We start from the raw sequence: 25755 nt of genomic DNA, 5'->3' as shown, positions 1-25755 counted from the left end.
TCCCCTTACACAATGCTTACAGCTGTTTTATTCTTAGAGCCCAAACTAGAAACCCAAATTTCCACATGGGAGGACGAACAAAGGACAGCTGATCCATAAGATGCACACTACTCAGCAAGGAGAACTACTGAGTCACCAAGCCCGGCTGATTCTAAACACATGACAAAGTGCGTCAGGAGACAGAGGACGCCCTACCTGACCGCGTCAGGAGCTGCTAGAACCAAAGCTAGGACCGATGGAAGTGGTTAACGCGGCGAAAGTGACACTGACCAGGAGACGGCAGAGGGACCACCTTGATGTCAGAGCACTATTTCCTTGACTGTGTGGCAGTTGTAAGGCTGTGGCAATTTCTCCAAACTGACCACGTGAAATATGTTTGTTGATCCCTCACCACATGCAGTACCTCCAGCAGTTTCCAAGAAATGGTGTTCTGTGTGTGCTCAGTTATCTGCCCCTCCAGGTTTCTAGAGTTGTGGGAATTTATTAAGACCAGGATACGTGCTCCTGGGCAAAAAATCGATTTCTATAATTTCCAAACTGGATGTTTTGGCTGAAATTCAGACACAAATTCAGAGGCAAAGACTCACAGTTTGCTAGCTGGTTCCCCACTGTGTTAACCCGCCTGCTCTGACCACGGGGCCAGGCCACTGTTGGTGCAGATCTCCTCTCCGAGGGCTCTCTCTTCTCCAGGGGTCCCCTGGCCTCTCAGGAAGCCACCTCAGCTTGGTGACCCCTCACCTAGGAACATACTCGGATTTAAAAAGCTAACTCCCCGGCCCAGGTCTTTCTGTGCTCCCTGCTTCACTCTGAGGGACCTGAGATCAACAGCGTCTTACTGGTCAGTTTCCCCGCTGCTTGGAACCTCTCTTTACAGACACCAACACATGTTCAAGCGAATGTCACCCGGAGCCGGGAGCCGGGACAGGGCTGGAAACACTGGGAAAGACGTTACCCAGGGCGTGGGACTGCATGCCCCTTGGTGGTGAGAACGCCACAGGCCACGCAGGTCACTGCGCCCAGCCCCAGGTCTGGGCACGCGAAGGGAAGCACCCGCAGAGCCAGCAGGCCCAGCAAGCGCCGAGCTTCTGAGCTGGGGAGGAGCAGTCGGCAGAATCGGCCAACACGAAGCACAGCAGACAGAAAGGACAAAGAGGGAGAAACGCCAGTGACACGCGGGTTCGCGGTTTCTTGTTTTTGGGGGGACTTTGCCATGTGCTAGACGCTGGGGACACAGAAGCGATTGAATGTGCTCACTGTCCCCAAGGAACCGCAGATACGAGACAGCACACACAGTTCTGGCAGCAAAGCACGCCGAGCGAGCGACGAGGCGAGCAAGCATTAGCACAGAAGCCGGCTGCCGGGCCAGGCCTGAGAACACAGTGCCACACGTGGCGCCCGAGACGAACCTGAGCAGTGAGCGGGAGGACCCAGGTGGGCGCAGGGAACAGCGCGGAGCACGGGGGAATCTGATGGACAATCAGCTGAACATGTCAGGAGCAGGTCCGGGGCCTGGAGCTGAGTCCAAGGGTAACAGGACCCAACCACTGTTCCACACACGAGAGAATCCTTCTCCGACCCGACCTCCCAGGGCGCAGTCTTGCAGGCAGCACTCCTTTAAGAAGATGCATAGCTCTGGGACGGAGGGTGAACAGACACAGAAACCTTCCCTCCAGACCTTCCCGCCCCTGCCCCCACTGCCTCTCCTGAGGGTGTGTGGGGCCGAGGAGGGGAGGACCCGGGTCCCAGGTGCCGCACACTGAATGCCCACTCCAAGAGCAGCCCGGCGGGGATCTGGGACGCTTTGCACATCCAAATCTCAGAAGCCACAGGGACCCCAGCTGCACGGACTCGCAAGCATTCTCACTGCACAGGACAGTGACAGTGTCACAGGTCACCTGGGGGGTCCTCCTGGCCCACGGGCCGCTCCCCCAAACACAGCGGGGCCGTGCTCACGGGAAGGCCCTCCTGCTGGGCATCAGGACTGTGCTGGAAGCCTGGCGGTGAGTTCAAGTCCTTCTCAAACTGACGGCATTCGTAGAGCTTCTCCTCGGTGTGGACCTTCTGGTGCTGCAGGAAGTTCGACCTCTGGATGAAGCCCTTCCCGCAGTAGCTGCACACGTAGGGCTTCTCTCCGGTGTGGATGATCTGGTGCAGCAGCAGCTTGGAGCTCTGGATGAACGCCTTCCCGCAGTCCTTGCACTCGAAGGGCCTGTCCCCGGTGTGGATCTTCTGGTGCTCGGTGAGGTGGGCTTTCTGGAGAAAAGCCTTCCCACACTCTTTGCACTCGTACACCCGCTCTCCAGTGTGGATCTTCTGGTGTCGGATAAGGTAGGAGCTCAGGAAGAAGGCTTTGCCACATTCGCTGCACTCGTAGAGTTTCTCTCCAGTGTGAATCCTCTGGTGCTGGGTGAAGTTCGACGTCTGGCTGAAGCGCTTCCCACACTCGTTGCAGACGTAAGGCCTTTCCCCCGTATGAATTCTCTGGTGCTGGATAAGCTTGGAGCTCCGGATGAAGGCTTTCCCACACTCGTTGCACTCAAAGGGCCTCTCCCCAGTGTGGATCCGCTGGTGCTCGATGAGGTCCGAGCGGTGGCGGAAGGCCTTGCCGCACTCCTTGCACTCGTACTGCTTCACCTCCGTGTGGATCTGGTAATGCCGGATGAGGCTGGAGCTGCGGATGAAGGACTTCCCGCATTCGTTGCACTCGTAGGGCCTCTCCCCGGTGTGAATCCTCTGATGGCGAATAAGCAGCGAGCTCTGACTGAAGCCTTTCCCACACTCCTTGCACTCAAACGGTCTTTCCCTGGTGTGAACACGCTGGTGGCGGATCAGGTCCGAGCTGTGCCCGAAGGCTTTCCCACACTGTGCACACTTGAAGGGCTTTTCCCCGGCGTGTGCTCGCTGGTGCTCGGTGAGGTCTGCGTAGTGAGCGAAGCGGTCCCCACACAGGTGACACACGCAAGGTCTCTTCCCGGCGTGGAGCCTCTGGTGCTCTGTCAGGAGTGCACGCTGCCCAAAGCCTTTCCCACACTGATCGCACGTGTGAGGCTTCTCCCCAGTGTGAGAAGTCTGATGCCTAACAAGGTCCGAGCCAAACGTGAAGCTTTCGCCACAGACATCGCAAGGATGGGCGCCCCCGCCCACGAGCTCTGGTGGGAGTAGCAGCAGGTCGGGGTTCAGCAGAGGGCCCCGCCCTGACTCCCCACACGCTGAGGCCGGACCCCCCGTCTGGATCTTCCAATGCGTCACTGTCACCTGCTTGAATTCCTCTTCCTGAGAGGGGGAACCTGCCAGGCTCTGCCCTTCCGGGTTTCCCAAAAGCTCTCCTAACGTGACGTCAGACGCAGGGGCAGGGGGCTCCATCACCATAAGCTTGTCTGACAGCATCGCACGCAAACGTTCATCTTCAGAGACAGGCCGTGAGGTCAGCGCTGCTCACCAGCTCCTGTGCCAGATCTGAAACAAGAGGAGAGGAGACATCTTTCCCTTTGTACACGACAGGAGCTTCTCAAAAGCGCAGAGAGACACTCGTCGCAGAAGTGAGGGCGAAACGCCTGCTCCTCCCAGCCGCCCGATGGAGCCCCCACGGCGTCAGACACCAGCGCACGCCAGCCTCAAGGACACAGCAAGGATTCCACCCACAATCAAGACATCCATCTCTAAAGAAGCAAGCTATCAATACCACCTCTCCGCCATCTCTCGTTCCGTCGGGTCCTCCTCCTCCCCCCCGCAGCTCAGCACCCAGGCTGGGCCCCGCACTCATTTTAGTCAGCCCTCTGCACCTGCACATTCGACCACCTCTGGATCATTCTTCACAGGAAAAGAAAACTGTGTCTGTGCTAAGCGTGTTCTTTGTCAGGCCCCTATTCCCTACACAGTACAGTGTAACAGCTCTCTATACAGTGCCTGCATTTTTTTAAAAGATTTATTTGAAAGGCAGAGTTACAGAAAGAGGGAGAGGGAGCAAGAGGGAGAGAGAGAGAGATTGATTGATTGATTTTCCATCTACTGGGTCACTCCCCAAATGGCTGCAATGACCAGAGCTGGGCTGATCCAAAGCCAGGAGCCAGGAGTTTCTTCAGGGTCTCCCACATGAGTGCAGGAGCCCAAGTACTTGTGCCATCTTCTGCTGCTTTCCCAGGCCACAGCAGAGAGCTGGATCAGAAGTGGAGCAGCCGGGACTCAAACTGGCGACTATATGGGATGCCGGCACTGAAGGCAGCGGCTTTACCCGCTAAGCCACAGCGCCAGCCCCCAGTGTCTACGTTTTATTAGGCACTGTAAGTAACCCGAGAGTGAGACCACCGGGAGTGTGCAGACTGCATGTAAGCACTGGGGCACCCAAGGATCCGAGTATCTGGGGAGGGTCCTGGAGCCAATGCCCGCAGCTAAGGGAAGACGTTCCGTCCCTGCTGCAGGGAGGAAGGCCCTGAGGCAGGGCTGGAAAAAGAGTGGACCTTGCACGAATTCCGGAAAGTCCATGCCTCTGGAAACAACTTCAACAGACCAGTGAGAAAGAGGGGCAGTGTGGCACATAAAGTAAGGGTATGGGGAATATCAACCAACTACCGACCCCTTCCACACTCGTGGACAGAGGCAGGGACCCCTGCTGCACGCACCAGGTGAAGGATCGGCGCGTCCGACGAGGAGAAGGAGTAAGAGACCAGCCTGCGGGAGGCCGGACTCCAGCTCCGGGCCCTCCTCCGCACGGAGAGCTGTGCCGCCTGTCGCAGACAACCTCGCTTCCACTTGGCGCTCTCTCGGACTCCGTGCACTTCCATACTGAGCAACAGTTCACAGACCAGGCAGCCCCCCAGCCAGGACACAGCGGCTTGCATGGAACCCCAACTCCCTGGTCCTTTCCCTCGTCTATCTCACGTTTAGGGAACCCCGCTCCAGCCACAGGAAGCTTGCTCCCACACCTGTGTTCACCCGACTGGACTCCTTTACATGGATAACCCCTTGCCTAATCGGGCCCAGGAGCTGCCAGCACAATTTTGTAATTTGAAAGGCAGAGAAAGACAAGATCTTTCCTTTGCTGGTTCACTCCCCGAATGCCTGGAACAGCCGGGGCTTGGCCAGGCTGAAACCAGGGCACTGGAACATAATTCATGTCTCATGGGAATGGCAGGAACCCAAGTACTGGAGCCATCACTGCCGCCTCCCTGGGTATCGGCAGGCTGAAACCTGAAGGGAGCCAGGACTCAAGGCCAGGAGAGCCAACAAGGTGTGAGTGCGTCCCAAGCATCTTAACCGCTGTGCCCAAATGCCCAACACTCCACTCTCCCTCTCAGCTGATGACCTCGTCTTGACCCAGTGAGACCCAACGGCAAGAGAACCGAGTTCTTTCCACTTCTACAAGCCCACCTGATCTGTGCCATCTTCTGCCTCCCTCTCACGTGACATGACCTTGACCTAAAGTCGCTATTGCTACCTGTGCATGAGAACCCGCCCTCCATCATGAACTCACTGCCTGCCCACCACCATCCCAATCAGTGGGCAGAAACTCTAGCCCCACTCACCTTAGAAACAGCTTCCTGGGCCTGCCTTCTCCTTGTCAACTACCCCATTACTGTCCTCCGCAGGGAGACTGTCACCCAGGCTGGCTTCCTCCACCTGCTCCCTGCCGAGGCCGAGCCCCAGGCAGGTCCTCACTCCCGGCACATCCGACCACCACCAGCAGCCTCTCCACGGCCTCCGCCTCCCTCCTTGCTCAGGCTCCCTGTGGAGTCTGGGACAGTCCCCTGCTCATCCAGCCCAGGGACTGCCCCCCGCCATGTCCCCTGGCACTGCCCTGGCTGCTGTGCCCCAGGGCTCAGACCTCAGACCTCTCCTACACTCACCGAGACAACCACACCCATTGTTTTTGTTTGTTTTACAATTTTATTTATTTATTTGAGAGGTAGATTTACAGAGGGAGAGACAGAAAGAGGTATTCCATCTGCTGGTTCACTCCCCAAATGGCTGCAACGGCCAGAGCTGAGCCGATCTGAAGCCAGGAGCCAGGAGCCTCCTCCGGGTCTCCCATGTGGGTGCAGGGGCCCAAGGTCTTGGGCCACCTTCCACTGCTTTCCTAGGCCACAGCAGAGAGCTGGCTCACAAAAGGAACAGCTGGGATTCGAACTGGTGCCCATGACCAACATCCATATGGGATGCTGGTGCCACAGGTGGAGGCTTAGCCCATGAAGCCACAGCACCAGCCCAAAGCTCACCCATTTTATTTCGTTAAGATTCACTTTCAGGGCCAACGCACAGCAGGTTAAGCCACTGCTAGTGATGTCAGCATTCCACACTGGGCACCAGTTCCAGTCCTGGCTGCTCCACTTTCAATCCAGCTTCCTGCTGGGTGCCTGGGAAGCCGCAGCAGATGGCCCCAGAACTTGGCCCCTTCCACCCATGTGGGGGACCTAGAGTTCCTGGCTCCTAGCTTTGGCCTGGTCCAGCCCTGGTCATTGTGGCCTTTGGGGAGTGACCCAAACTGGGGAGATGGAAGATCTGTCTGTCCCTCTCTCTTTTTTCTGTTACAAAATGTATTTATTTTCAGCCAGATAAAACTCTCCAACAGCACATGTGGTTACATATTATAAGGCCTGCCTCTGATGCGGGCCCCATTTACAAGACCTATTTCTAATTATTAACTTCTTTGTCTCTTACAACGTAACTAGATAAATGGCTAATGTATGCGTCGTCAGTCTGGTCACGGACAGGCGTGGTGTGCAGCTCACTGCTGAGTCCGCAGCACTGCGCACCTGCTGGGACAGCCCAGGTGAACAGGCAGCACAAGCCGCAGCTCACCTGCGGACGGTGCAGCTGTGGCAGGGACCCTTCGTTGAAAAACACGTTCCGTGTGCACAGAGAAGACAGCGCCACGTGCAGGCGCTTTTCACAGCAGGCAAACACCACTCGGGCAAATGCACGGAATCTTGAAAGCAAGCAAGCTTCAGGAACGCGAATCCACCGTTCACACTATCGGGGACTGTGCCACCTGTCCCTGGACACTCGATAAACATCGATTCACTGAGAGCCAGGACATGAAAGTGCCGCCAGAGCAGTTGTGACGCTTCAGAGAAAACCACGTCACCTGGAAAGCCATGCGTGGCCTTCGAGTGGCCTTGCAATTCAAGAGCGATGCGCAACTTCGCAGACGGCAGGCAGCAGCGGGTCTCAGCCTGAAGAGCAGAGTGGTCCACAGAAATCTTGATTTGTCTTTTAAAGTAAAATAAAATCCTGCTTTCTCAGAATTCCTGGGACCTAACGGATCTCTCTCCCTCTGTCTCCTGTTAACATCCCGAAAAAGCCAGGGAACCTCCCAGGCTGAGCAGTGTCAATGCAGCACCATGGCTCCGTCTGGACTTGAACTGGGCGCTGTCTTGAAGCTCCGCCCTTGAGAGTTCTCTGCGTGCTCCTCGGCGGTGCGGTTGCTGGTTTGAGGGCTGAGGCTGCAGAAGTCCCTGCTGGGTCTCCCGCCACCCGACTCCCCGCGAGCCTCCGGCTGCAGTTCTGCAGATGGGCAGGAAGTTTCTGAACGCGTCCTGGTTAATCATCGGGAGATGCTCCTCCTTTATGAAGTCAGGTGTGGTGGAATGAGAAGGTGAGAAGGTCATGCCAAGATGGCCGCTGACAACAGGCCGTGACTGTATGGCTTCGGAAACCACATGACAACGGAGCCTGACTGGCAACAGGCTGGGATTGGATGGCTTTGGAAACTGCCTGAGAACAGGCTGTGATTGGTTAGGGCATAGACCGCCCCTTGACTGGATTGGCTGCCTTGGCTATATAAGCTGCTGTAGCAACTGAAATACACGAGTCTGCGGGCTGCTCGCCTCAGGCCTGCCCCCCCCCCACCCCCGACTCCCGGGGTCTGTGTGGTAACACCGCACCTCTTGCCCCCACCACGCTCCTCCTCTCAGAATGAATCCACAGCAACATCTGGTGCGCCAATGTGACAGAGAGAGACAGTGTGTCGGACTCAGCAAGGTCCCCCCTGGATTTCGGCAAGAGGGCCCCTCAGTGTTCTGTGTGCTGTTCGGTTCTGTGAGGGTGAGCACAGAACCCCTCCTACGCCCCTTTCCTTGTCCTCAGTCTAAGCAACCCCAGGTTAGGCACACACCGCCCAGAAGTGCACGCCGCTTCTCGGCTCCTCCTTTTACTTCCAGTTCGCTCAGCGAATTCACAGAAGGGACTGATCATCCCAGAATTCGGAACCAAGTCATCTTCCCTCACTGAGAGAGGTGACGCTCCGGAGACACCGTGTGGGCCTACGGCCTTGACCTAATGAATCAGGGAAGTCCCCCACTAAGCACAGGACATACGTACGACCTGATACACCACTATCTGTTTGTCTAAGGTAGGGGACCCCTGCAGAATGCCATCAACACCAGAGGTGCTAGGAATTTGCTTTGTTATGGCAGCAGTGCTGTGCGTCTTTCCTTTGGCTAGAGTTGGCGTGGTGCGCCGCTCTTAAGTGCTCAAACATGGGAAAGATACCCCCCTCTCAGAAGCGCATGCAGATGACCAAACATAGTGAATCTGTGTGATAAGAGCCTGACACTCCAGGTCCCTGTCTCACAGACAACAGTTGATGATTTAGGGAGAGAGCTCTGACGGTGGAAATGACCTGACAGCAGACAACACAGCAATGCCTGGTCAGCCACCCCCCACATACCCATGGGATGAACTTAGACGACCTCGAGGCAATAACCCATGCGAGGTCATCCCATCCGCACCCAGTGAGGATCCCCACATTTGTGGCAGTCCCAGGCACCCCAGACTCTCAGGGCAGCCGCTAGGCCCCATCCCACACGCACGTTTGCCGCTAATGTCGGCGCGGACGCAGAAGTCAGGCCCTGGATTCCAACGCCCGTGAATAACCTTACTGTGCTAAAAAGGCGTCTCAAGAGTCAGGCCCTGACTCTCCCTGCTTTGAACAGGTGCTCACACAATGGGCGGTAACCTTCAAACGCATTCTGACTGGGTTGTACTGCTCAAAGCATGTCTGTCCAGACCACAGTTCTACAGGGGAAAGCCTCCTATGAGGAAGAGGCTGAACCTGTGGCGAGGAATAATGCTGCCCATGGAATAGTAACCTCTGATGTGCTTACAGGCCGCGGCACCTGCATCTATCCCCACGACAGGCCCACATTGGACTAGTTGCCTATTTTGATCAGGTCAGAGATTTGGCACTTAGAGCCTTAAAAAATATAAATCCTAACTATAGTCAGCTCTTTAGAAACCTAGTTCAAGGCCCAGGCTAATGGTTTCCCAATTTCCTTGCCAGAGTCTTGGAGGTAGTGGAGAAAAGATTACCACCTGGCCCCAATCAAGACAATCTGGTCAAACAATTAGCTTGGATACTACCTAAGAGGCAAAAGCAGCAATCGCCCCAGTCCGTAATGAAGACCTTTCTAAGTGGATAGTAGCCACAAAGGAGGTAAACCCTGCTGAAACACCCATACAGGCCCTGACTGCGGCCATTAACAAACTGAACACAAGCAAGTCTAATGACCCTCCAGTTTGTTGGGGATGTCAGGAAACGGGACACCTACGGCGAAACTGCCCAAACGCTGACAGATGGGGCAAGCCCAAAACGCTGTGTCCCAGATGTAAAAAAGGCTTTCATTGGGCAAATGATTGCAAGACCAAGCCCTTAAACTCCCAGTGGGGCGGCCCTCAGCCCAGCAAGTAAGAGGGAGTCCCACCACCATTAACTGGTCGATGCCTATCTTTAATCTGAGGCCAAAATTGACCTTATATTTAGATGACATTGACTTTGTGAGTTTAATTGATATGGGGGCAGATGCCACTGTCTTAAAAGCTAGGGACTCAAGAAAAATGCAACATTGGAAGACAGCGCCCGGGCCCAACCTACAAGGCATTGGAGGATTAAAATTGGCTGATCAGGTCATCATGCCTGTAACGTGGTGAGATGACAATGGAGATACGGGAACCATCTTTCCACTAATTGCTGAGGTTTCCACGACCTTATGGGGGAGAGATGCGTTCTCATAAATGCAAGTGGTCCTTACTACGGATCACAAATCTCCACAAGCCAACACCTTTAATGGAGAACCTACAAGTAAGATTCACCCCCAATTCTAGGGGCCACTGCTCTCCTCATACAAAAGGAGGCCCAATCCCCATTGAGTGGGAAAAAACAGGAAACATCTGGGTAGAGCAGTGGCCAATAATACAACCCAAACTTGGCATCCTTAGAGAACTGGTACAGGAACAATTGGAAAAGGGACACATAGAGCCCCCTACTAGCCCTCACAACATGCCCATTTTTGTGATACCAAAGAAACAGGGAAAATACAGGCTACTACAGGACTTGAGAGCCATCAACAAAATCATAAAAAAGATGGGAACATTCCAGGCTGGCATTCCCCCTCCAGGGGCCATTCCTAACAGATTCCACATAGTTACCACTGATATCAAAGATGGCTTCTTTCCCATTCCCATCGCAGAGCAGGATAAGGCCTACTTCGCCTTTACAGTCTGGGGGCCCAATTTCCAGCTCTCTGCAAGAAGATTCCAGTGGACAGTACTCCCACACGGCATGAAAAATAGCCCTGCCATTTGCCAAAGATGCGTTTCTCATGCCACCAGCACACTTACAGATCAGTGCTTGGTCGTACATTATGTGGATGATGTTTTATTTGCTCACGAGAATGCAGCAACTCTGAATGCCTAAGTGAGACAGTAAGACATTTACAATTCCTGGGTTTGTCTATTGCCACAGAAAGGGTACACCATTTTCCTCCCTTTCAATTCTTGGGTTATCAAATCTCCTCCCATATATCTCCAATGGGCCCAAACCTAAAAGTCAAGCATAAATACTCACTTAATGAACTTCAGCAACTATGCGGCCAAATCAATTGTCTGAAGCCCTCCCTCCCCCTAACACCTGCAGAGCTCAGGCCGCTATACGATTTACTAAGGGGAACAGCCCTTCTTCAAAAATCACACTGACATCAGCCACCGAAGCCACTATAGGAAAGATCAACACTCAGTTGTCAAATTTAAAATCCTTTAGATATGACCCTCAGGTGCCTCTATCTGCCATAACCATATCTACCCTCAGGACCCCCTTAGGAGTTATTTGGCAACAACACGGACCACTTTTTTGGGTGCACATAGCCTGGAGCGAGTATTGTAAAATAGTTAACAAAGTAGATGCCACCCTTATGATGGGACTTAAGATACTATGCCAATAAGATATTTAACACAGAGCCAGACATAGTGGTCCTACCACTATCACAATTAGAACTGTTGACATTGATGCAGAACAGCACGCTCTTTCAAACTTTAATGATAAATTTCCCAGGACGGGTTGACAATCACCTGCCAGCGGACAGGCTACTCCAGACACTACAAACCTTAGAAATAAACTATCCAACACATGCTTTCCCTGCTAATCAACCTATACCCATGGCACCGTGTGCGTTTACGGATGCCAACATGTCACTGTTTGGAATAGTGATCAAACCCTCAACAGAAGAAGAAAAGATCCATGTAGAACCCCACAGGGGATCAGCACAGTTGGGAGAAATAAGGGTAACAGTCAAGGTTCTACTCCTTAGCCAGGATGGGCCGGTAAATATATTTTCGGACAGCAAATACTCAGTACAGGTAGCAAAGAGGACCCCTTTTGCAGTCTTTAACCTGACCAATAAGCCAACTGACCAGATGTTCACAACACTTAAAGAGCTAACTAAGAACAGAAAACACCCATGGTATATCTCACACGTAAGATCACATACTGGGTTACCTGGCTTTATTTTCCAAGGCAACGAAACAGCTGATCGTCTTATCTCCTGCAACATGGCTTCCATTGGACACCTAGACAAGCCCGTATTCTACACCAAAAATTTCACATGTCAGCAAGCAACATAAAATTGCTTTTCCCGGAGCTAACAATGAGCCAATGCAAACACCTAGTGCACTCTTGCAAGAGTTGTGCACCCCTCGCCCCGTTAGGCCCACTGCAGCAAGCAGGAGTGAACCCGCGAGGCCTTGCTCCTCATAAGCTCTGGCAAGCGGACACCACTCACATGAACTCCTTTGGTAAACTTCAGTTTGCCCATGTGGTGGTAGATACTTACTCAAAGGCTGTATCTGCAACAGCCTGATCTGCAGAAAAGGCTAGTAATGTGATAAAGGCGGTCAAGTCAGCCATGCTGGTCCTTGGTGTCTCCTGGACCATAAAGACTATAACTGTCCAGCGTACACATCACAGGATTTAATTCCTTCCTGAAACCCTGGAACATACAGTCTGCCACAGGCACCCCACACGACCCACAGGGACAGACCATCATTGAAAGAACTCGTCCTCCACAGCAACAGCAACAGCCAGGGTCAAAATTACCGACGTCCTCTCGGGATTTACTTCCGGGTCTGAAGGGCGGGGCGAGCTGGCGATGGTTCAGCTGGGCCCAGTCCATCTCCTTAAGGAAAGGGTGTCGCACGACGGCTCGCTCACGTCCCCGCATCAGGCTGCCCAAGCACATCGTGGGGTTTTCGGCCATGAAAGACGGAGGATCCCATGGTGTCCAGGTCGGGTAGACGACTTCATCATCCAGGATGGCCTCAAAGAGGTGGGCCTCGTTCTTGGCCTCAGGGGGGCGTGGCCAGAGCGCCTCGTAGAGCAGCACGCCCATGGCCACCAGTCGACTGAGCCTGCGCAGCACTTCCTGGATCTGTGGTCGGGTGTGCCACGGAACGTGGCTGCGGTGACCCCACCGCAGAGCCCCTCCCGCACGTCCCGACGCCGGCCAGCTCACAGCGGCCCCGTTGTCCAGCAGCACAGATGCCAGCGGACGATTCCTTTCTCCTGCACGGACATGAGCGCCGAGATGACCTCCACAGCGCAGAACCGGGCTTGGGCTTGGTCCGAACGACCAGACTTCTGGATGCGGACCATCGAGCCGACCCCACGCAAACTGCACCCCAGCGAGCCCTGGATCCGGGCTCTGGAGGCAGCAGCATAACCGCGTGAGGAAGCGGTGCCTGCGGCCGGAGCAGAACCTTCTCCTCGGCCTCGGTGCACCACGTCGCCATCCTGCAGGCCAGGCCTCCTCCAGCGGCACACGGGTCCCCGTCCTCCGTCTCGGTGCACCACGTCGTCATCCTGCAGGCCAGCCTCCTCCAGGGGCACACGGGTCCCCGTCCTCCGTCTCGGTGCACCACGTCGCCATCCTGCAGGCCAGGCCTCCTCCAGGGGCACACGGGTCCCCGTCCTCCATCTCGGTGCACCACGTCGTCATCCTGCAGGCCAGTCTCCTCCAGGGACACACGGGTCCCCGTCCTCCGTCTCGGTGCACCACGTCGTCATCCTGCAGGCCAGGCCTCCTCCAGGGGCACACGGGTCCCCGTCCTCCGTCTCGGTGCACCACGTCGTCATCCTGCAGGCCAGTCTCCTCCAGGGGCACACGGGTCCCCGTCCTCCGTCTCGGTGCACCCACATTGTCATCCTGCAGGCCAGGCCTCCTCCAGGGGCACACGGGTCCCCGTCCTCAGTGCACCACGTCGTCATCCTGCAGGCCAGTCTCCTCCAGGGGCACACGGGTCCCCGTCCTCCGTCTCGGTGCACCACGTCGTCATCCTGCAGGCCAGTCTCCTCCAGGGGCACACGGGTCCCCGTCCTCCGTCTCGGTGCACCACGTCGTCATCCTGCAGGCCAGGCCTCCTCCAGGGGCACATGGGTCCCCGTCCTCCGTCTCGGTGCACCACGTCATCCTGCAGGCCAGGCCTCCTCCAGCGGCACACGGGTCCCCGTCCTCCGTCTCGGTGCACCACGTCATCCTGCAGGCCAGGCCTCCTCCAGGGGCACACGGGTCCCCGTCCTCCGTCTCGGTGCACCCACATTGTCATCCTGCAGGCCAGGCCTCCTCCAGGGGCACACGGGTCCCTGGTCTCCTTTACCCTCACCAGCATCACCTTCCCTAAACCCCCCTTCCGCAGCTCGCAGATAAGCGCCAAGTTGTCGACCTCCAGCTGATTACCAAAGAAGCCGCTGCCTTCTCTGACGCTCTCCCTTCCCTGTCGTCGTAGGGCCGGTCTGGAAACGAGCCTTGAGGTTGGCGGACAGTTTCTGGGCTGCAGCCCCGCGCCGGCCAGGTCTCGGCGGGCTCCCCGTGTCGACCCACGGTCAGGGGCCGCAGTGGTCGCAGAAGTGGACACTCGGTGGTTGTGGATGGTGAACTTCAGGGACACTGAGCCCAGCCTCTGCCTGGCACCCTGGAACTCGCTCGCTCCTGTCGTATTGGCAGATGCAGGCCGTGTGTGTGGACACAGGTGCACACCTGGCATTCGTACCCCTGCTTCCCAAACACTCCCGAGTGAAACTTCCTGCTAGGGCTATCACAATCATTTCCCCCAGTTCCGGATCCACCCAGCCCTCGAAGGTGTCCGAGACACTGGCCATGGGCAGCAGCTCCCGGAACTGCAGGGTACACAGCACAGCCCAGGGGCGTCTCGAGGAAGATGGCCAGCTCCAGGGGGCTGCCGTTGGCAACACTGGTGCAGACTCGTTGTATGTGGGTTTGCTGGTCTGTGTATGTGGCTCACGACCACCGTCAGCTAGGGGTCCAGCAGCTGGCAGCCCTTCTTGAGGAGTAAGTGGCACAGGGACCAAGGGGTGGGCTGCAGCCCACTGCCTCACTGACGCAGACCCTTCAACAGCCACTGAATGTCAAAGTGCGGACAACATTGCCGGCGCCGGCGCCTGGGCCCTGGGGACTGCACGGGCTCACTCTTGAGGGGTGGGGAGCCCTGCCTCAGGCCTGCCCACACAGCAACCTCAGGCGTGGAGGCAGCTCCAGGGGAAAGCAGCGCCCACGCCCACCCTCAACCAGCCACCTGTCGCCTCCCTGGGGCCCTCCCCTCCGTCCCTGCCTCCCGGTGGAAAGGAGGGAAGCCCGGCGCCCGGCCCTCTCTGGCCGGGGAAGCCCAAGCGTCCCTCTGGAGCCTGGATCGGAACTCGCCTCTTCTCCAGGGCTGAGCAGTGTCTTCTCTGCTGACCCCTCGGGTGAGCTCCAGCCCGAGCGAGCGTCTCCCCCACCTCCTCCCGCTTCTGCTCCTGCCCCCGCTCCGGCGGCTCACGCTCTCCCCCTCTCGGCGAGCTTCAAACCAGGAAGCAGCTGGTGGGAACTCTGTGCCGCCAGCCTTAAGTTCACAGCACCCTGTGCCTTCCAGACCCCAGGGGCACGGCACAAGAGGCCTGGCGGCCCGGCCTCTGCCGGCGGCGCGCCTGGCTACACAGGTCTGGCCGAGTGCTGCGGGCCGCTCCAGGAGCAGGCCTTTTTTGTCTCCCTCCCTTTCTGTAGCTCTCCCTTTCAAATAAATAGATCTTTATGTAAAGAAGACTCATCTGGGGCCGACGCCTGCAGTGCCGGCATCCCACATGGGCCCCGGTTTGAGTCCTGGCTGCTCCACTTCTGATCCAGCTCCCTGCTGTGTCTTGGGAAGGCAGTGGAAGACCTGGGCCATCTTCTACTGCCGGACCCGCACGGGAGACTGGAAGAAGCTCCAGGCTCCTGGCTTTGGATTGGCGCAGCTCTGACCACTGCAGCCAACTGGGGAGTGAACCAGCAGCTGGAAGACCTCTCTCTCTCTCTCTCTCTCTGCTTCTCCTTCTATGTGCAATTCTGACTTTCAAATAAAATAAATAAATCTTATTAAAAAAAAAAGACTCAGCTATCCGACAGAAGCTCACCGCTTCAGGCATGAACTCCATCCTGCTGAGAACACACCCCACTCCCCCCCACAGCCCTCCCGACAGCTTCTAGGGGTTCTCAGAAGCAATTCGCACCCAACAGGCCCCACTTCCGCCTTCCTCCTCACACTGCCCCTTGTCCCGCCTCCCCTCAGTGAGAACCTTATCCCACGGGCAGCCACAGACAGACAAGAACCCAGCTCCCTCTGCTCACGCGCTTCTTTTCCTCTATGAGAAGGGGAGGGAGGAGAGGGTCACTACTCGAACGTCTGCAGCAGCCAGGGCTGGGCCAGGCCAAAGCTGGGAGCCCGGAGCTCAATCGCGGTCTCCCGGGTCGGTGCGGGGCCCTACGCGCTGGCCACCCGCTGCCTCCTGGAGGAACTGGAGGCAGTCGGCAGCCCCCACGCGGCACTCCCACTCGGGATGCAGACATCCTGGTGCTGCAACACGCCCCCACGCCCCCTTTCCTTCCTGCCAGCCTGACCCTGTCTCACAGCCCCAGCCCACCCAGGCCCTCCCCCTCGCCTTCCGAGCCAGGATGAGGCTGGAAGGCACAGGTCGAAAGTCACTTGCCACTCAGACTCTGAAGGGCCTCCCTCCTCCACACCCTCTGCTGAGGGCCAGGTCTGCCTGCCCACTCCTCCTCACCCTCTCCTCGGCCACTGGCCGCTGCTGCCTCTGCCTGCCTCGGGCCTTTGCACCTCTCGTCTTTCTGCCGGAAATACTACTCCTGAGCCATCACGCCGGGTCAGCCTCCGCCCACCTAGCTCCCCAGCACTCCCCTCTCCTGACTTCTCCGGGGTCCTCGCCGCCTGACAAATAATTGACCTAAGCTAAGGTGCCCTCAGCACTTGACTCACCACTACCGTGTGTACTGTCCGGGAAACGGTCAGGAGCCCGCGTTCCAGTCCCCGCTGCTCCCACGCCAGCGTCCCCCCACGCGTGCTCCAGGAGCCGGCAGGGCTTGGCTCAAATACTTGGCCTCCTGACACCCAGTCGGAGTTCCTGGCTCCTGGTTTGGCCTGGCCCAGCTCTGCCTGTTGCACATTGTTGGCTGGTGAATCAGCAGATGGAAGATATGTCTCTCTCTCTCTCTGCCTTTCAAACAAAGTACATAATTTTAAAAAATAAAATAGTCCACCAATACTAAGAGGCAACAGGTATTTCAGACATTAAAACATGAGGGACCAGTGCTGTGGTGTAGCAGGTAAAAGTCACCGCTCCTCTCATAGGGGAGCCAGTTCGAGTCCCGGCTGCTCCACTTCCAAGCCAGCTCTCTGCTATGGCCTGGAAAGTGGAGGAAAATGGCCCAAGTGCTTGGGCCCCTGGGTTCAGACCAGAGCCCAGCCCAGCCCAGCTCCAGCGGCTGCGGCCATTTGGGGAGTGAGCCAGCAGATGGAAGACTTTTTCTCTCTCTCTCTCTGCCTTTCAAATAAATCTTAAAAAGAAAAAAGAAAAGAAAGAAGCAATGTGTATCTTAGAATCAACAGTGTGCGCACACAGGGACACACAAGCACGCACCACAAATCCTGCCAGTCCCCCCGGAATGTGAGTGCTGGGGGGGGGGGCCGTCTTGTACCAACGACGCCTCAACAACTTCTGGCATGAGGTGGACAATCTGATACGCGTTTCTTCTGCGTGCACACACACCCCACACCCCACACGCCACACGCCACAGCAGCAGTACGGCTCCCATCTAACGGAGTCCCCGGAGCGCCCGGCTGCCAGCAGGGGAGGAAACAGGTGCGGGACGGCGGGGGCGGGGGCGGGGCCGAGGCCGCAGACCGAGCTAGCAGCTGCCCCTTCCCCTCCAGCAACCATGCGCTGCCGGGACGTGAACACCCGTCGCCCTGGGGCCACAGCGCAGCGGCCTTCTGAACCGGCTTGAACCTGCTGTGAGAAACGCCCAGGCAGGAGCAGGGCAAACGACGGAGGAAACGCTGGGCCAGTCTGCATCAGACACGGGCTCACAAGTGTCACCGCAGTAAACCCAACGCGTGGGGGCCGGCTCGGGCGAGCCAGGAAGACGCTCGTGCCGGTCACAGAAAGGACGCGGGAGAACCCAAGGCCACGGTGTGCCGCCAACCAGGCTGCGCCAACCTGCGCCGGCGCCCGAGGGAGCCAGAGGCGGCCTGGCCGGCTGCTCCCTGGCTTCCGGAATGCACCCTAAGGGGCTGGGGTCCAGAGTCAGCCCGTCAAAGCAGGGAGGGCCTCTCAGGAGGCTGCTGTGGGCAGCTGGGAAGTGACCAGCAGACGAAGATCTTTCTGTCTCTGCTTTTCAAATAAATAGTTTTAAAAGATGCATTTAGTTATCTGAAAGTCAGAGTTACAGAGAGAAGGAGAGACAGCGAGACTGTCCGTCTGCTGGTTCGCTCCCCAGACGGCCACACCAGTCAGGGCTGGGCCAGGCAGAAGCCAGGAGCTTTACCCGGTCTCGCCAGCCTGAGGGTCTCCCACTCGGGGGCAAGGACCCACGCTCTAGGGCCCTCTTCCACGGCACGTCAGCAGGGAGCTGGGTGGGAAGCGGAGCAGCCAGGTGGGATGCTGGTACTGCAGACGGCAGCTCAGCCTGCTGTACCACAGTGCCGGCCCCGAAATATATTTTAAAAACATTTTACTTTAAAAACCTATTTTCATTTTATTTGAAAGGCAGAACAACAAAGATAGATGGAGAGACCTTCCATCCGCTGGTTTGCTCCCCAAATGCCCACTACAGCCAAGGTTGGGACAGGTGAAGCCTGAAGCCCAGAACTCAGCCCGAGTCTCCCACACGCGTGGCCGGGACACAAGCACTTGAACCACCATCCCCTGCCTCTCAGGGCCCCCATTAGCAGGAAGCTGGATCAAAGGTGGAGCAGCCGCTCCTCTTCCAGTCCAGCTCTCTGCCGGGCCTGGGAAAGCCGGGGAGGATGGGCCAGGCGCTTGGGCCTGCAGCCACATGGGGGACCCAGAGGAGGCTCCTGGCTTCAGAGGACCGGCACAGCTCCAGCTGTTGCAGCCATCTGGGGAGTGAACAAGTGGACGGCAGACCTCTGTCTCTCCCTCTACCTCTCAAATAAGTAAATAAAATCCTAGAAAAAAGTGGCGCAGCCGGTACCTGGGCCAAGCAATCTGATGTGGATACGGGCGTCCCAGGTGGTGACTTACCCACTGCTCCAAACACCTGCCCCACATTCCACCACAGCTGTCGTGGGGGAGAGAGGACAGCTGACCACCACAGCCATCGTGGGGGAGAGAGGACAGCTGACCACCGCAGCCATCGTGGGGGAAAGAGGACAGCTGACCACCACAGCTGTCGTGGGGGAGAGAGGACAGCTGACCACCACAGCTGTCGTGGGGGAGAGAGGACAGCTGACCACCGCAGCTGTCGTGGGGGAGAGAGGACAGCTGACCACCGCAGCTGTCGTGGGGGAGAGAGGACAGCTGACCACCACAGCTGCCACTGCTGGAGAGAGGACAGCTGACCACCACAGCTGTTGTGGGGGAGAGAGGACAGCTGACCACCACAGCCATCGTGGGGGAGAGAGGACAGCTGACCACTACAGCTGTCACTGGTGGAGAGAGGACAGCTGACCACCACAGCTGTCATGGGGGAGAGAGGACAGCTGACCACCACAGCTGTCGTGGGGGAGAGAGGACAGCTGACCACCACAGCCATCGTGGGGGAGAGAGGACAGCTGACCAAAGCAGCTGTCGCGGAGGAGAGAGGACCCTTCCCGCTCACCTGTCCATCGCTCGTCACCCAGAGGCTCCCCCACCAGGGCTCCCCCCAGAACCAACGAGCTGTTATTTGGGGGATCTGGCCTGTGTTTGAATTTTACTTAAATAGAATCACAGCATTTCCCTCTTGGGCCTGCTTTTGATTTGACACAGACCCATTTTTCCACAACTAAATTAAAACAAATTCAGTGTTTTAAACAACGTAGTGGCTTTTACTCTACTCCAAAGGCTGTGCCAGCCGCGCTGACTCAGAACACCTCCACACCTGACGACGCCTTACACCTGTGCTGACGCACCAACGGCGCTGTTCTTACTGGGATGCGGTGTTCTGCGGCGACACAGGCATCCGGGTCACCCTGGCTTGCGCCGTCACGTCTACACCGCTACGAACATTCCCGTGCTTGTCTTCTGGCAGACAGACGTCTCGTTTCTGCGGAGCCACGGGACACAGGAATGCTTCCTCGTGGCACCTCTGAGACTTCCTGCTTGGCCGGATTCCAGCCGCCGCCGGCTTCTCCTATCCTCCAGTGCTGGGCTCCACTGCCGGACGCAGGGGACACGGATCATGTCTGAACTCAGCCACATGCGAGGCTGCACTGATCCCCAATGGAGAAAGCCCCGGGGCACCCAGAGATGCCGGGCCCTGGGCCAGAGGCAGCACCCGAGGCGAGGCTGTCCCACGTGAGAAGACATGGGTGGCCCAGTACAGAAGCCCCACCGTAGGACAGCCAGTGGCCACCCAGCAAATGAGTACACTTCGCAATGTCCCCTCAGTGGGGCGCAGCCATGTGACCGAGCCGAAGAGATGGGACGGGATAACCACCCCCCAGCCAGGGTGCTAGGGAGGCAGGGCAGCCAGGGCCGAGAGCCATCGCCAGCCTGAGACCCAGAAGTCCGTCTCTTCTTGGAACTCCCTGTAGAGCACCTTTAACTCGTGCCTCACGGAACACTGCATGCGGCCCAGACACCAGACCGCACTCGGTCTGCACGCCAATCCGACAGCGAGAGAGGGAGCGCGGGCATCGCTTGGGCTGGCACTGAAGGCCCCAGCGGGACGCCCCGTCCCGCGTCTGAGGCCCAGCCCTGGGCCTGACTCCAGCCCTCCGCTCGTGCAGACCCTGGGAAGCAGTGGTGCGCGCCCAAGTAGCCGAGTCCCTGCACTCACACGGCAGACGCGGCAGAGCGCTCAGAGCCTGGCTCTGCCTGGCCTGGTCCCAGCCAGCACAGGCATCTGGCATCGGAAGAGCGCGCTAGCGAATGCAGCTCTACCCCGCCCCCTCCTCTCAGTGAGTGCGGGGTGCTCTGTGGAACCCACTGCAAGGGGGATGGAGCTAACGGTCCTCTATCTTGGCTTAAAATCTTCTCTACTGTTTACTGAAACTAGTTTAGGGGCCGGCGCTGTGGCACAGTGGGTTAACACCCCAGCCTGCAGCGCCAGCTTCCCATATAGACACGAGTTCTAGTCCCAGCAGCTCCTCTTCCGATCCAGCTCTCTGCTGTGGCCTGAGAAAGCAGTGGAAGATGGCTCAAGTCCTGGGGCCCCTGCACCTGTGTGGGAGACCCAGAAGAAGCTCCTGGCTCCTGGCTTCAGATCGGCTCAGCTCTGGCCATCGCGGTCATTTGGGGAGTGAACCAGTGGAATGGAAGACCCCCCCCTCCGGCTCTACCTCTTTCTATAACTCAATCTTTCAAATAAATCATTTAAAAGCAGTTTAATTATTTTTTCACATTTAAAGGTAAATTATGCTCACTGAGGAAAACGAGACAATCAAAAAAACTTAGAAAACTACTTTCAAGCTCCCCTGAACCCCACCCAATACCAGTCAACATCTCCATTCTAGCCTTCTGCGTCAACACTTCATGAAATCAGGACCCCATTGTTCAGTTTTATAGCTTTACTTTTATGAATCTTTCCAATTCTTAGAGACTAAAATCATCAAACACATTGTACAAATATCTCAGCCGACAGAGAAACATAGACTACAACGAAAACCTCTGGTAATTCAATGTAGCTGTTCACACACATCCACCCGACTCCTGCTTAAACCGATTGTACAGGGACATTCACGCACACGACTTTCAGAAACAGTGACAGTCGCCCACTGAACCTACTCATCTGCCACATGGCTGGGTGTACTTGCCCCGGCACTCTCCAAGTACACACCAACTGCCCCTGGCTGGGGCATCACTGTCACGGGCAAGGGGCTGGCTCAACAGGAAGGTCTGCCCCAAGTGTCCTGGCTGCCGCCCAGCCAAGCAAGTGGAGCGAGGCCCAGTACGGCACCTGTGGGGGAACCTCCGGCACTGCGGCCCAAGCTCTCCCACCTCCCCAGGAGGCGGCTGCTTCCAGGGTCACCCACTCCGCCCCCACCCTTCCTGCCAGGAGTCTCAGGAGGATGGCGCCGTGTCCCCTAACGGAGTGCCTGGGCCCGAGTCAGCTCCACTCTCCAGGCCGGTCTCCTGCTAACGTGCTCGCTAGAAGACAGGGCTCAAGGGGCTCGTCCCTACCCACCACGTGGGAGACCCAGCCTGAGTTCTGGCTCCTGGCCTGGCCCAGCTGTTGTGAAATCGACAGATGAGAGATATGTTTTTCTGTCTCTGTGTCCACTTTCAAACAAAAAAGGAATGCAGATTTTAAGAAGAGAGCAGGCTCTGCTGACCAGTTCAGAACCTGGGGACGGAAGGGGGACAAGTGCCCCGGGGCCTGGACCTCAGTGCAGGCGGCCGGCCCACCTCGCCTCACACCCCCCCAGCCTGACACAGGCATCACCCCGACCAGAAGTGCTGTAGAGAGAAAGACGCGGAGGCTGAGACAAGTCGACCAGCCAAAGCCACTAAACCAGCAGGGACAGAGCCACAGTGCGCCTGAGCCCGAGCCCCCTTCCTCATCCCTAAGGGGCTTTCCCTTCCCAAATCTGACTTTTTTTTTTTTTTGACAGGCAGAGTGGACAGTGAGAGAGAGAGAGAAAGGTCTTCCTTTGCCGTTGGTTTACCCTCCAATGGCCGCCGTACCACGCTGAGCCAGGTGCTTCTCCTGGTCTCCCAGGCGGGTGCAGGGCCCAAGCACCTGGGCCATCCTCCACTGCACTCCCGGGCCATAGCAGAGAGCTGGCCTGGAAGAGGAGCAACCGGGACAGAATCCGGCGCCCCGACTGGCACTGGAACCCAGGGTGCCGGTGCCGCAGGCGAAGGATCAGCCTGGTGAGCCGCAGCGCCGGCCCCAAATCTGACATTTCAACAGGATTTTCTACTTAGCGATCAGCTGGAACCCTGTTGGAGCACTAAGCTGTGATTTTAAGCCTTGTCATTTTCCTGAATTAAAAAGGGGGTGGGGGCGGGGCTGTGGAACACAAAGTTGAGCTGCTGCTTACAGCACTGGCATCCCATATGGGCACAGGTTCAAGTCCCGGCTGCTCCACTTCCAACCCATCTCTCTGCTAACGGCCAGAAAAAGCAGCAGCAGATGGCCCAAGCCTTTGGGCCCCTGCACCCACGTGGGAGACCTGGATGAGGCTCCTGGCTCCTGGCTTCAGCCTGGCCCTGCCCTGGCCATTGCAGCCATTTGAGGAGTGAACCAGCGGATGGGGGACCTCTCTATGTCTCATTCTCTCTCTGTAACTCTGCCCTTCAAATAAATACACATTTTTTTAAAAAATGTCCACATACCACACGGAGTGCCTGGGTTTGATTCCTATCTCTGGTTCTTGATTTCTGCTACTGCAAGCCCTGGGAAGAGCGGTGATGGCTCGAGTCACTGGTCCACTGCCACACAGGAGATGTGGACTGAGCTCCCAGCCCTTGGCTTCGGCCCAGCTGGCCCCAGCTGTTATGGGCATCCGGGGAGTGAACCAGCAAATGAGAGCTCACTCTCTCTAATAAATATATACTAAAACAAAACCATATGTGCCTCTTAATGATTCATTTTTTAAAGTTATTTTATTTCTTTGAAAGGCAGAGTTAGAGAGAGAAAGAAGAGACCCTGGCTGGGGGGTGGTTATCCCGTGCCATCTCTTCGGCTCGGCACATGGCTGTGCCCAACTGAAGGGACATTGTGAAATGTAGTCATTTGTTGAGTGGATCACTCCCCCAAATGGCCAAAATACTTGGGGCTGGGCCAGGCCAAAGCCAGGAGCTTCTTGCGGTTCTCCCAGATAGATGCAGGAACCCAAGCACTTTGGCACTTGGGCCATCTTCGGCTGCTTCCCCCAGGCCATTAGCAGGGAGCTGGATTGAAAGTGGAGCAGTCAGGATTTGAACCAGCATCCATATGGGATGCCGGCCCCATAGATGTTAGCTTTACCAGCTACGCCACAATGCCAACCCCACAATTTTCATTTTAACTTTTTAGTTTTTTTACATTTGGAAGAAGTTCTATAAATTGAATTTATCAGGGTCTGTGTTGTGGTGTAGCAGGTTGAGCCGCGGCCTACAACGTCAGCATCTCACATGGGCACCTGTTCAAGTCCCGGTTGCTCTATTTCTGATCCAGCTCCCTGCTACTGCGCCCGTGGAAAGCAGAAGATGGTCCAAGTTCTCAGGCTCCTGCACCCACATGGGAGACCCAAATTAAGCTCCTGGCTTTGGCCTGGCCCAGCCCTGGCCACTGCAGCCATTTGGGGACTGAACTAGCGGGTGGAAGATCTCGCTATATAACTCTTTCAAATAAATGAAAATAAAAAAACTGAATTTACCTTGCTCTAAAGAAGCATTTATGTGAAAGCCAACAATCAATACTTCCTGTTTACCTCCTTTTGTTCTGTAAATTCAGGTAGAAGTGAACCAACATCCTTTCCTTTAATGAATAAAGACGTGAGAACATCTCAACACCATCTGGCCGCGGCCCCTGCACACAGAACTTGCCTGTGAACCGGCGCGGGAGGGGTCTGCGCAGGCTGGGGGCTCCGCTTCCGCATCCGCACGCCGGGGGCCAGTGCTGTGGCGCAGGCTAACCCTCCACCTGCGGAGCCGGCGTCCCGATGGCCACCGGTTTGATTCCCGGCTGCTCCTCTTCCGATCCAGCCCTCCGCTATGGCCTGGGATAGCAGTGGAGGATGGGCCAGGTGCCTGGGCCCCTGCACCCACGTGGGAGACCCGGAGGAAGCTCCTGGCTCCTGGCTCCAGATGGGCGCAGCTCCAGCCGCTGTGGCCATGTGGGGAGTGAACCAGCGGATGGAAGACCCCACCCCTCTCTGCGTAACGCTGCCTTTCAAATAAATAAATAAATATTTTTTTAAAAAAGAAAAGGAAAGCAAAGCAGAGCAAGAGGGTCTGAGCCGGCCCTGGACAGGCATTCCACGAGGGGAGCTGAGTGCCCGCGCACCTGCACGCGCCGCCACGCAGGCGCCCTCACAGCCGCCCACGAGGGTGGCCGGGCGGTCTGCTCACGGCGGCGGCGCCTCCTCCTCCCCAGGCCATCCGGCTCCCCGCTCCCGCGTGCTGCTCTGCCCCAGGACACCCCAGCTCCTCCTGAAGAGTCCAGCGTCCACCATGGCCTCCGGTGACCCTAAAGCAGCCAGCACCAGCCGGCCGGCCCCTTGACAGCTTCTCCGCGCACGCCGGTTCTGGGCCGGCCCCTCCCAGACCTCCCCCTCTCCGCCGTGTCCAGCTCGGGCCTCCCCACCACCCCCCACCGCCCTAACTCCGGGACAGGCTCAGTGCCGCACACGGGCGAGGCTCGTCAAGGACAGAGGGGCGCTGCTGGGGTCACCGGGAACAGCGCTGGCGGAGAACGCGGTGGAGGGCAGCACGCGCCCCGCACTGACACCCCAGGGAGGCCTCCGGACGCCGCGGCCCACGCGTGGGCTCCCGGGAGGCCGCTGGCGCCCTGCAGCGAACCTGCAGGGAAGCGGGGCCGGGAGGCGGGAGCCGCTGCACACCGGCAGGACACGTCTGGGCGCCACCCCGACCCCAGCACGGGCGGCCTCAGGGGCTGGCGGCTCCGCAGCGCAGGACAGCAGCCCCCGGGGACCGGGAACGGCGCCGAGCCGAAAGACCCGGGCGCCCGGCCCGGGCCCACGGCAAGCGCTTCCGGCAGCGGACCCCGAGCTCGGGTCCCAGCGGGCTCGCCCGAGACATGCGGGCCGCGAGCCGCCCCCCGGGACTCCGGCTGCGGAGGCCCAGCTCCCGGCGCCTGCGGGCGGCCCTCTCGGTGGCATCCGCCCGACCCCGGGGCGCACCACTCACCCGGCGCCCAGCGGCGAGAGGACGGCGCGGCCCGCCGGCGCCCGAGCCCGGACACCTGCCGACAAAGCCCGCACGGCCACCGCAGGACCGCCCGCACGCCGCGGACGGAAGTCGCCGAGGCCCCGCCCGGGCCACTTCCG

General features: G+C 57.6%; 1 protein-coding gene across 2 annotated transcripts; it reads right to left on the bottom strand.

The window, feature by feature from the left end:
• On the bottom strand, positions 1-25755 carry ZNF623 (zinc finger protein 623). 2 transcript variants are annotated; one of them, XM_070075594.2, is made up of 3 exons: positions 25616-25732; positions 24293-24631; positions 1-3456 (listed from the first exon to the last, which is right to left on the bottom strand). In XM_070075594.2, the coding sequence occupies exon 3, from the start codon at positions 3385-3387 to the stop codon at positions 1885-1887; it is 1503 nt and encodes a 500-aa protein (XP_069931695.2). In that variant the 5' UTR covers positions 3388-3456; positions 24293-24631; positions 25616-25732; the 3' UTR covers positions 1-1884. The 2 variants fall into 2 exon arrangements, with proteins under 2 accessions (XP_069931695.2, XP_069931693.2); XM_070075592.2 differs by lacking the exon at positions 24293-24631 and having other exon boundaries at positions 25616-25755.

The sequence above is a fragment of the Oryctolagus cuniculus genome, chromosome 6, assembly GCF_051225735.1.
Source record: "Oryctolagus cuniculus isolate XC-2025 breed Fujian yellow rabbit chromosome 6, ASM5122573v1, whole genome shotgun sequence".
NCBI classification, from domain to species: Eukaryota; Metazoa; Chordata; class Mammalia; order Lagomorpha; family Leporidae; genus Oryctolagus; species Oryctolagus cuniculus.
This window is presented reverse-complemented; position numbering and strand designations above follow the sequence as displayed.